We start from the raw sequence: 12312 nt of genomic DNA, 5'->3' as shown, positions 1-12312 counted from the left end.
TGCCATGTGGGATCCCAAATTAGCATTCAACGGCAATTTCAAACTCAAACCTTAAAAAAAAAAAAAAAAAACATGAAATTCCATATTTTAGGAATAAAGACACCACTAAACCATTTACATTTTCAACTTTTTTAGTTGGTTCTTCATATATATTTATGCTAATGCAGTTCCCAAATTATATGTTTTATGGCTCGAATTAGTCCTTCTTTAAAATTGCAAGGAATTAATGTATTGAAAATCCTAAAACTTGTCACAAAATGTAATTAAGTTTTGAAATTTTCAATAATGCAATTAAATCATAAAACTTATCACTAAAGTGTAATTGAGTCATAAAATTGTCAAAAAGTTTAATTAAGTCATTAAATTTGTCAAGTTGGTACAATCAAGTCCAAAAATTTGTTAGCATTTTTCATTTGTCAAGTTGGATGGAGTTAATAGAAGGACTTGATTACACTTGATTACACCAACTTAATAAATTTTAGAATTTGAATTAATTAAAAATAAAAAGGTTTTTTTTTATGGGATATACATATCGATATTCATGGATTTGCACTTTTTAAAAGTTTTAGGACTCAACTATACTTTCGTGAGAAGTTTTAGAATTTAATCACATTTTTTTTTTAATTTTTAGGACTCAATTACATTTTTATAATAAGTTTTAGGACTTTTAATACACTTCTCAAATTACAAATGAAAATATTGAAATGGACCATCACATTAACGCTCCATCACTGCCAATTAAATCATTTGCACTTATTGGATTGGAACGTTAAAAAATTAAGAAACCACTTCAAACCGAGAGAGAGAGAGAGAGAGAGAGAGAGAGAGAGAGAGAGAGAGAGAGAGAGATGTCAATTGCGAAAAACGCAATCCCACAATCTCCATAGCTAGAAGAAGAACATATATAATCGAGTAGAAATGTTAAAGCACATATTTTGGAATTCATTGCTCTTAGTGCAGAAGCAGCAAAGTGACGATTCAAGTGCAAATCATTCTTCTCTATTACCCTTTGTATTATTGGCTCAATGAGATGGCCCATTTACCCTTTAACACTAAGTAAATGCTCATTTTGTAAGGATAATTGTGAGAGGTAGGGTTAGAGGAGAAACTTGAGCACTATTTATAAAGTTTCTAGTTAGGATCTCTCATTACAGGCTGGACTCAACTCGGCTCACACTAGCCAATCCCATATTAGACTAATTACGAAATATCCTATCTCACCTTAAACCAACCCCGTAAAATAGAATTACAATATCAACTAATGTAGTCTATATTAGGAAAAAAATTTATCTTCTCCCACTTGAGTTATATTAATTGAAAGTGTACTGTATATGTGCACTTTAGTTTATAAATAATTCTTAATAGTCAATCATATCATATAAAGTCTCAAATACCGAATCATAGCGGTAATTGCATGTATACACACAGAGCTTTTTATGGTTACAAGTGTTTTTAATTTTATTAATATGAATTCAATATGGTAGTATAGTAAATGGATAGCATCTCATAGAAAGTAATACATTATGTGTCATCTCATTTGTCAATCATCATTTTCTTACCTTAAACGTCACAAAAACCTATGCCACTAGAGAATGTCTTTATGATTCTAATGAACCAACGTATATCTTATCCTTATGATTGACATTTTTTTTTTTAATGTATAACAAGATATATGCTCAAAACTAATAAATGGATACCATTAGCCTTCACTCAAGATTTATACAATACATTAAGATTTTTATCAATATGTATTTAACATAATAACAATATATTCATAAATACTTTATTGATTGCAAAAGTTGATACATATCAAAATGTCATTAAATATGACAAACACAGATATAAACTTTATTAGAGAAAAAAATGAAATCAATTCCCACTAAATAACAGCATCACATGATGCCCCTAAGTCCATACTAATAACATGTCGCTTAAACACACAAGGCCGTAAGTATTTAGTTAGCGAATCTGCAATCATATTATCTATAGGAACATGATCTATTGTAATATCATTATTCTGTACCGACTCATTTGTGGTCAAAAACTTGATCGCCATGTACTTATACATTGAGACCTCTATTGTTGTTAATAAACAATATTGTAGAGTTATGTCACAATACGATTGTATGGGCCTACTCACAAAATCAAAGACGGTTAACTTTCTAATGAGGTTATGAAGCCAAATAACTTAAGTAGTAGCTAAAAAGCATACTACAAAATCTGCTTACATGATAGAAGATGATATAGATTTCTATTTCTCGCTTTTTCATAATATTACATCTCCTACCAACATAAGTATATAGGTTTATGGACACTTAAATTTTGGCGATCCAGTCAATTATTTATAAAAAATTAGAGATTAATTTTTAAGCCATAAAAAAGAAAATAAATAAAAATAAAAATAAATAAAATAAAAATTGCATAGCATATAATTTTTGGTCATCAAAGCAAATAAAAGAAAAATAAGGAAAAATCAATCTGATTGATTATGAATGGAAGTTGGAAACTCTGATTAGCCACTCTTGCTTTGGAAAATATTCAAATCTTAATAAATGTGGAAATAAATTCTCGATCAGCAATTAAGAGTTAGGAAATCAGGTGAATAAAAACAAGAAATTTGATAAAAGGGAATTAATTGAAGCATTTGAGGAAAAATCAAACTAGTCGCGAAATCACGCTCCGATTTATAGACGACGATATAAGGACCAGAGAAAAAAAGCTCGAAAATTGCCATGAATTGGGGTTTTTGGAATCAATATAAAAGGAATCAATATAAAAGGGGGCATAATTTCGTAGAAGAAGAGGGGGCGAAATTCGTTAAAAAGGAGAGCAAGTGTGAGAAAGTGCAGAAGAGAGAAAAAGAGAAAAGCAAAAAAAATATATATATATTCTCTCGTCCATTCAAAAGTCAAAAGAAAGGAAGTCATTTCCATTTCTTCTGACAATCTGTCAGCAAAAAGGAAAAAGTCCACAGCAAAGTATAGAGAGAGAAAGAGACAGTGGACGTGAGAGACAAGGAAAAGAAAAAAATAAAAAGGAAAAAGGTCTTCTTCTCCAGCGCCTACTGCTCTTCTGCAGTTGCCCGTTGCTGCCGGAGCTTCGCCCACGCCCGGCACCTCCGCCTCCAGCCACAGCCGCGAGCACCGCTGTTGCCGACTCTGGCGCCCGAGCACCACCGCTGCTTCTGCAACCCGCGACCTGCAGCAACCCGGAGCCGCGAACACCCAGCAGCACCTTCGCCCGTGATCTGCAGCGCCCGAAGCCGCCCGAGTCCCGCACCCCTGCTTGCTCGTCGTCGCTGCTGGTACGCCCACCAGTCGTCCTGCCTCCCGCTGCCTGGCGCCCGACGCCCCAGCCTCTGCTCACCCGTCGCCGGCGCCTGTCCTCCGCCCGGCGACCGACGTCCGCACCTCCGCTCAACACTCAGCCTCTGCAGCAGCAGCCACTCCCGATGGCCCGCCCCTGCAACTCCACAGCCGCGAGCACCTCCGCCCGACACTCGGCGCCTGCAACCAGCAGCACCTCCGCCCGACGCCCGCGCCTCCGCACCTCTGACCGCCGCGCCACTGCCTGTCGCCGCGCCGAAGCTCGCCTGTCACCCATATTAGAAAAATTCTTACAGGAGAGAGAGGTGGCAACGGCAAAGGCGGCATCAATAAGGTCCGTCTAGTGCTCGACAACATGCGAATGAGAATCTAGCCTAAGTGAGACAAAGGTTTGTGTGAACCTAGGCCACCAATTGCCTGGTGACCCCAAGGCAGGTCTGGCTGGGTCATGTGAAAAGGTGAACATCCGTCATATCCTAAAATGACACTGTATACCAGTACCACAATTCATAGATGAATGAGCACATGAATTGACTGATAAGAGCTCAGCACATCCGCCTTTCAATTACAAAATCTCTTCTTGAGGACGTTGTAGTAGAACCAAAGAACAAAGAAGGCAAGATGTAGAATTTCGGAAGGTTGCAAAAATAGAACTCGAGGGAAGAAAATGACGTGAATGAAACTGATAATTCTTGATTACAGTCACTACCTTTACAGTTTTTTAAAGAACAAATCAGAGGTTTGTTCTTCTTTGAACTTGAGAACTCTCTGCCTCCTGATCGAGAGCGCGTAAATATTATGTGTTCTTGGGAATTGCTAATACCTTCACCAACCAGAGCAGAACTCGCCTTCCTAGAAGCCCATTTCGGTTTTTCACTCATGACTCGTCTTAGCCAACAATCTTCCAAGATTTTAACCGAGATATCATCAGTTTCTTCCTTCCTGGACAGTAGAAATTCGCATTCAGCTTTTGATTTTTCACCCGTAATGGGATTTCTGGGATATTCAATCTCTAATGAACTCTTATAAAAAATTACAGCTTGGAAGGTGGAGTTCTGTTTGTATCTGAAGAGCATCAATTGGCCAGGAACAACAGAGTAATAATCTATGAACTTTTGTCATCCTTTCCCAACCAAAAGCCTGTCATCACTCTATTCTAACCGTACCGGCCAGATTTCACCATCTGGAACCTTAAGAAACACTAAGCTCGAGAGGTCATTTCCATGCTTTTGCAGAAAACCTCTTCGGTATGCTCTGATGAAGGCCTTCAAATTCAGTTACTAGAAAATGAGAAAAGGATTAGTATAGATTATGCTTAACTAATTGATGTCATACGTCCGTTAGTCATATCAAGGGCTAAAGTGATGAATGGAGAAAAGTTTGCAATCAAAATATAAAAGTTTGAGAAAAGTTTGTAATTTTCAATACAAGGTTTTATATGATATGAGGGTTGTATCCCTAAAGCACTATATTGTATTTTTGTATTTTAGGTATGATCAAACTTAGAGAAAAACAAGAAACAACTAAAGAAGATAAGAGTAACTAGAAAATTTTACAACCACTTTCATTCACCATCGCTAAAGCTCAGTTCTCAGGACATTTCAATTTACAGATCCATCTGTCATAAAAAAGACACTAAAAACAAGAAAGAAAAACTTGGTAACGTTGTATGTCTAGCTGATAACACTACGGATATCATTCTCTAAAATGATGCCAAGCGTAATGGTGGCAGTAAACCACTCCTAAGTGTAATCAGAATTCCTGAAGATTGACACTTCAAGCACAGTGGGACTCAGCTTAGTTAGTTCGAACACACAAACGTCCCCTTCACACAGAGAAGTTGCTCTTGCAAACGCAAACCAACCTTGAGATAACTTTCCATGGTCCCCCGGAGGCTTGATTAACTTCACTGGCCATGAATCCTTGTTGTACTTAAGTGTCACGACCTGCACGCTTCTCTTGATATGTGTCCGCATAAATTTGGATGATACACTCTGCGTAAATGTTTTATAAACCAATATTTGATATTAGCCTTCTCAAAGTAATCTGTTTCCATGATCATGTCAAGGCATAAACATTCTAAGTAGGAGGATGGGGAAAATAATAATCCAAAACATCTACACTCCAAGGTTTTCGTGAACTAAGGAAACTATGCCATCTCAGAGTTATGGAGATGTCAATGATGAAACTAGGTCACCAAGAATCTCACCGGAGTGGAACCTTTAATATAACTAGGGTACACCACGAGTATGAACATGGGATGCTTCGATTTGAAATCTCGTGCCATTTCAAGAGCAGCAGGACATGGCACATTACATGTACGAGCAACCGGTGTAGCAGGGCTTGCTCTGCTTGCAGAATTTCTGATCATGCCTGTACATAATTAATAAAAAGAAAAATATTTCATCTTAAAATCCAAAATTAGATGATACATCAGAAAGGATATGAGTCAATGAACTGACTCAAATGTTATTGGGAAATTGGTGTTCATAGGAATAATCATCGTTTTCACTACCCATACCAGAGTTCACCTTTCGAGAAGCCAATGCTGACTTTGATTTTTTCCTAAATTTTGGGCTAGGCCGACAATCCTCTGAGATTTTGGCTGAGATATTATCAGTTTCTTCCTTCTTGAGCAGAATAAATTCACATTCCGGTTCTGATTTGTCCATGATCACAGGATCCGTAGGATATTCAATCTCTGGAAGCGCCGTGTCAAAGATCACAACATGAAAGATGGAGCTTGGTTCATATCTGAAAACTAGTAATTGGCCAAGACCAATGGAGTAATAGTCTGTGAACTTCTGCCAGCCTTGGCCAAGGCGAGCCATGCCATCACTCCACTCCATCTCCACTGGCCAAAGTATTGTACTTCTTGGAACCTTGAGAAACACTGAGCCAGCGAGGTCACTACCATGTCTCTGCAGAAACCTCTTTGGTATCTCCTATTGAGAAAAAGAAAGAAAAGCAGATTCAATATATAGTTAAATCATTTTTTTTTCACTCGAATTTAAGATCTTAAGGTTCTTGTCCAAAGCATGGAGACTCCATAACATAGTGAAAGCACATGCACATACTTCAACGATAAGGAATTGTGATCAAGTGAGTCCATAGTATAGGTAACCACAAATTAGTCAACATTCTCACCAGAAATTTTGGGATTCAGGTAGTGAACCAGTAAGTTTTAAAACTTCTTTTCGGGCTCCCCGCAAAAATATCTACAACTCCATTAGCAACTTTTCGTATCAGACATGCAAATACAATTACCGTGTTCAGCAATTCTCAGCGTAACTCCAGGGAATTAGATTGTGATAAGAAGTACCTACATTATCCAATTAGAGAAACTTGGATTGCCTGCATCCGGGGAATAAATTGCTCAAAAGGCTTGCATACCAGTATTATTCTAGGGGGAAAAGGAATTAGAAAGAAATACCAAGATACCTCCATATTCCAGTCCTACATTTTTGCTCAAATTCACAACCACATAGAAGATGCTTCAGTATATGATTTGCATATAAGCAAGCAATAGCATGAATTCTATTCTCCTTCACAAGAAAATTCTTCTCAGTTGAACATTGGTTCTGGTAAATTAATGTCATTTCCTGAGCAAGATTCAAGATAATTAGGAAAGTGAAAACAAATCCAGGAACACATTCTAATGGGTCAAAGTCATGCGGGTTTCGATCCAAGGACTAGTTCAGAGACTAGACACTGAAGAACAGAACAATATTCCTGCAAGTGAAACACCTTGCATTTCGACCCAAAGAAAAACACCTTGCATGAATATATTTTGCTCGCTTGGTCACATACAACTGTCAACTCAGTCACACAATTAGCCAGAAAGGTCCCATTCAAGAAATAAATCGAGCAGCTAGCGGGCAAAGAACAATAAAAATGAAAATCAAGAATCAGTAGGGGAGAGAGAGAGAGGGCATGCTCACAAGCTTTCCGCTCAGAAGGGTATCGGGGGAGAGTATGATCTTGAAAAATGAGGAGACTTGGGCTGTTCAAAACCCTTCGGACGACGCGAAGTCATCGTCTTGAAAGAACCTCCTTTCAAGGTCCTGTATTGGCCTTTGCCTCACCAGCTTCAAGAGTCCTGTCCTCGCCTCTATTATTAGCGTTTTAATGGGTCAGAGCAACCAAACCGCTGCAATAAAGCAGCTTGTATGCCGCATTAAAACAGTTCGTACAGGGCTATGCAACTACTCGAGACCTATATCAGATTGCTTGAAAAACAATCGGTTCCGAGCGGTCCAATTCCCGATTTTGAGTAAAGAAGCATCTGGATACCGGATTGAATTTGAAATCAGTTACATAAAGCCTATGAAGCCTAGTTTCTCTTGGCATCTTTTTTTTCTTTTTTCTATTTCTCTTTTTCTCCATTTCCCTCCAACCTCACTCGGAAACTTCACTTCTCTCTCTCTCTTTCGCTTGCAACTCACCCTCAACCTCGGTCGCTTACCATCACTCATTCGAGCCTCATAACCCTCGCTCGTTTAGATTCACCTTCGCTCGCTTGCCCCGTTCATCTTGTACTTAGAAATTTTTTTGTTGCTCATATTATTTCTCTGTAAAAAATGGAACCAACAAAAGGTATAAAAGAAAAATAGCTGGCAAAACAGAATAGGTTTTAGGATTGGTTTCAAGACAACACAATAAATTTCAGGTTCTAAAAATTTGGATTCCAAAAATTGGAAGTGGTTTTAAGAAGGTAGTTTCTAGTTTCCTCGTAAAAATTACTCACCTTGTTGACCAATCACCTCTAATTTGTGCTAGAGAGTCTTGCTCATTCATTCGAATTGTGAATGTGAACTGAACTCAATCATCCGGGTGATATCTTTTCCTTTGCATTGGGCTCTCGGTGAGAGGAAGAATAGTCTGCAAATGGGAGACGGGTGGAAGCCATTCCTAGGTTTAGTTTTGCTCGAGCAAGTGGGCCTTGAGAAAATTTTCGATGCCCCAGAGGGATGCTGATGTTGCTTCCATCTCGTGCTCACAATGCTAAATTCGAATCCATCCCCAAACGTTCCTTCGGACTCGTGGCAGGAGCGAAGATCCTCCCTGAGATTGTGGAGACTTGCCATTGATAAAAGGATAGTGCATGTTGATCTCAAGAGTTCTACTAAAAATAAAGAAGAAAGAAATTCACATTGAAGATTCATCCTAGTCGTCCGTTGAGAGATTAATTGAAATTTTTATGTATAATTCAACGCACGATCTTAACACGGTAGGAGCGTTGTATTCCCAGAGAACCTATACTCCATACTCTATTCCAATAATTTAAGCATGCTTAAAGAGAAGAAAAGCATTGTACAGCTAAAGAGATAAGAGTAACTAGAAACTCTAGAATTACTTTCTTTCCTTTTTTAATGTCAAAGAAATTTCTATTTAATACCAAAAGGATACATGGAAACATCCATATGAAATCCTAAAATTCACCATAACAAGGCAAGCTGTAAAGCTCCAAAACAAACAAGAAAAACCAGAAATCAAGGTACATCATTAGAGCATGGTAGGCAATATAATCACACCCTCGTCCTTCATGCATAGATCTATGATTGCAACTTGATATGGTTGGAGTATAATTCCACATTACTTAAATGCGTGTTATAATGTGTTTTATATACATGCAGTTATCTTTAAAATCACAGACCCATCTGCTCTCGGGATTCTAGGCTTTGCGCTCAGGATCTTTAAATGCAATTTTTTATTCAACAGTAGTTAAAATCTTAGGGATTTCTCTCCATTCGACTTCCTCCTTTTGGTGGTTGACAGCCTATTATCATATGTCGATAACTACTTTAGTCATTACTCTTCATTAGTGGCATTATAAGTCATGTGACGTTGATCTTGCATGACCTAGTCATTGATCTACAATCACAACACCTGACTATCTAATCCACAACTTAATGCCACGCCTCCTGTTAGGTCTTGAGTTACTTTGGGGTATCAAAACAAATACAATCTACATTAAATACTAGCTACAAAGACTTTTTCTATACTGATTATAGTCTGAAAACATCATTTCATTCATAACCTCTACTTGACTATATAGAATACAAACTGATTATTCCAATTGAAGATATTTAACCTTGATCCTCTATCAAATTCCATATTTTAGGGATAGAGACACCACTGAGCATATACTTTTTAATTTGTTCAATTTTGATATATAAATAAAAATATATACGTAAAAGATGGTCTCTATCTATCTATCTATCTATATATATATATATATATATATATATATATATATATATATATTAATTAGATTAAAAATGCAAATGAAATTGCTAACACATACAATCACTAGTTACCCAATTGAATTATTTGCAGAGAGAGAGAGAGAGAGAGAGAGAGAGAGAGAGAGAGAGAGAGAGAGAGAGAGAGAGAGAGAGAGAGAGAGAGAGAGAGAGAGAGAGAGAGAGAGAGAGAGAGGTGGTGAGGCAGGCAGCTCCAATAAGGTCTGCCTAGTGCTCACTCACATGTTGCGATCGCAACGTGATTGCCGTTTTCTCCACTATATGGAGGGGAATAGAGAGATAAGGGGGAAATAACAACATGGCCTGAGCAAGACAAAGAGTTGTGTGACCCTAGGCCACGACTTGCTGGGGTAGTGAGAACCCAAGCTAGATCTTGTCGAGGTCACTTTATCCTAGCCAACGGTCAAGGTCATGCAATCCTAGCATTGTATCATTGGCAGTTGGGGGACAAAACCGGCAAGGTGGGACCTCTTATAAGTGGTGTCAACAAGACCTTTATTGCTTTTTCATTTTGTTTCTTATTTTATTTTTTTGGTGTGGCACCCCTCGACGGCCCCCGATCCGTTAGGGTCGCCACAGTTCGCTTACCTTTCACTTTCCTTATTAACATGTCACTCTGATACCATTTCAATTGCAGCGGGTCCATACAACCATGGGGGTTTACACATTTTTTTTTTATAGGTCCCTTGCGCAATTCATATACGGAAGCACATCCAACAAGCTCCCTTCCCTATATTTAGAAAACGATGCATACCTACTAAACATCTTATATAAATTAAAGCCGAACACGTTTATTTACATAAAGCAGATGGACATCTTTAGTCGGTACATCGAAATGCCAATGTTTCTATACTCAGCTATACTTCAAAAGATGACCGACATCTTCTCCAACAATCGAATACTTAAAGTCCATCGATCAGTGTCGGCGTCCAAAAGTTCCCTCCTTTGCTATCCTTCTCCTCGCGGTCATATCCAACCGCTCAATCCATCTACTAATCTGAAATGTTAGTCCCCAAAATGGGTGAGTACAACCACTCAGCAGGTAAAGGAATCCAATAACCACTCAATGCATCATACAAGTCATACATGCATTGCGGGCATTTACCTTGAAGCCGGGCGTATACTATCATGCATCATCACCACAATCATAACACATACATGTGTATCATCATGTCATACTCATATCATCATCATCATGACATTATTATATCACACACATGTCATCATCATCATGGCATCATCATATCACACATGTCATCATCATCATGACATCATCATACCATACACATATATGCATGTCATCATGCCATGTCATATATCATCATCATCATCATCATCATCATCATCATCATGCATATCATCATGCCATATCATATATCATCATCATCATCATTATCATCATGCCATGGGTGATCATCATCATGTCACATCACATATTATCATCATCATCATGCATATCATCATGCCATGGGTGATCATCATCATTTCACATCACATATTATCATCATCATCATTCATATCATCATGCCATGGGTGATCATCATCATTTCACATCACATATTATCATCATCATCATGCATATCATCATGCCATGAGTTAATTTCCACTTTTAACTTTCAATTTGATCACCGCATCACCCATTCCTCGGATCATCAATTTCATCATCCCCTCGGGCAAAGACCTCCGAGGCTTCCAGTATTCAGCCATTCCAGCCACCGGGCATCCGGCCCCCACATTCCGGTATCTCGCATCCCAACCGGCATCACGAGGCATTCCCCTCGAGCAAAAACCTCCGATGTGGCTTCCGGCATTTACACTCCCGGCCGGGCATCCCGCACCCCAATCCTAGCATCGCGAGGCATTCCCCTCGGGCAAAGACCTTCGACAGGGCTTCCGGAATTATGTATCGACATACCACCAGGTCTCCCCTGGAATTACGTACCGTATACCACCGGGCATCCCGACACTCCCGGGGCATTATCATCCGCCACATCAATTTCCTCATTTAACATTACTCATGTTCACCAATTTCGGTTTTAATTTAGCATGGCATATGTTGTAATGGCAACCAAAAATCATATTCAGCATTGAATTCATACATGCATCTCAATTCATTGTCATGCATACATTAAGACCTCATCTTACATGCAACATGGTACAATAAAATAAAATTTATGGAATTTATGCCAATTAAAATAATCCATTTATCATGCCCTTTTTACATTTATTTAAATTCCAGCTTATGCCACTTTCAAAGATATTTAATTTAAATATCTATATGATTCTCAAAAATCATAAAATTAAGGCAAGTGATAAACAAGACAATAGGATAATGATTTCATGCAAAATACATGGCCAAATAGAATTCCACACAAATCCATAATTCACATAAAACAGCATATAATTTTCGGATGAAATCAGAATGCACAGTTTCTGAAGAAATTCGATTAAAATATCGATACGACCTCCAAAAATTACGAAATTTTACCGAGTCATAACCAAGACATTAAAGTACATTTTTCATGAAGAACTACAAGTCAGATTCTTTTTAGATTAATTTCTACGGTCTCACGAAGCTTCTGGATCCAACACCGAAACGTCAAGTGCATGCTTCTCCGAAATACTGAGTTTTTACCTACCTATTCTTCTTCGTTTCATCTGAAATTTGGATATGTTCTACATCAAGATGTCCTATACAAGTTTCATGAATATATCTAAGT

At 38.1% G+C, this 12312-nt stretch overlaps 1 protein-coding gene across 1 annotated transcript; it reads right to left on the bottom strand.

Moving 5' to 3' along the window:
* Positions 1–4911: 4911 nt before the first annotated feature.
* Positions 4912–6024, bottom strand: LOC120288037 (B3 domain-containing protein REM19-like). Its single transcript, XM_039301299.1, has 3 exons — positions 5848–6024; positions 5536–5699; positions 4912–5320 (listed from the first exon to the last, which is right to left on the bottom strand). The coding sequence occupies exons 1-3, from the start codon at positions 5996–5998 to the stop codon at positions 5069–5071; spliced, it is 567 nt and encodes a 188-aa protein (XP_039157233.1). The 5' UTR covers positions 5999–6024; the 3' UTR covers positions 4912–5068.
* Positions 6025–12312: the final 6288 nt, after the last annotated feature.

This window comes from Eucalyptus grandis, chromosome 9, assembly GCF_016545825.1.
Source record: "Eucalyptus grandis isolate ANBG69807.140 chromosome 9, ASM1654582v1, whole genome shotgun sequence".
Lineage (NCBI taxonomy): Eukaryota > Viridiplantae > Streptophyta > Magnoliopsida > Myrtales > Myrtaceae > Eucalyptus > Eucalyptus grandis.
The sequence above is the reverse complement of the archived record's forward strand: the minus strand, read 5'-3'. Positions and strand labels throughout refer to the sequence as shown.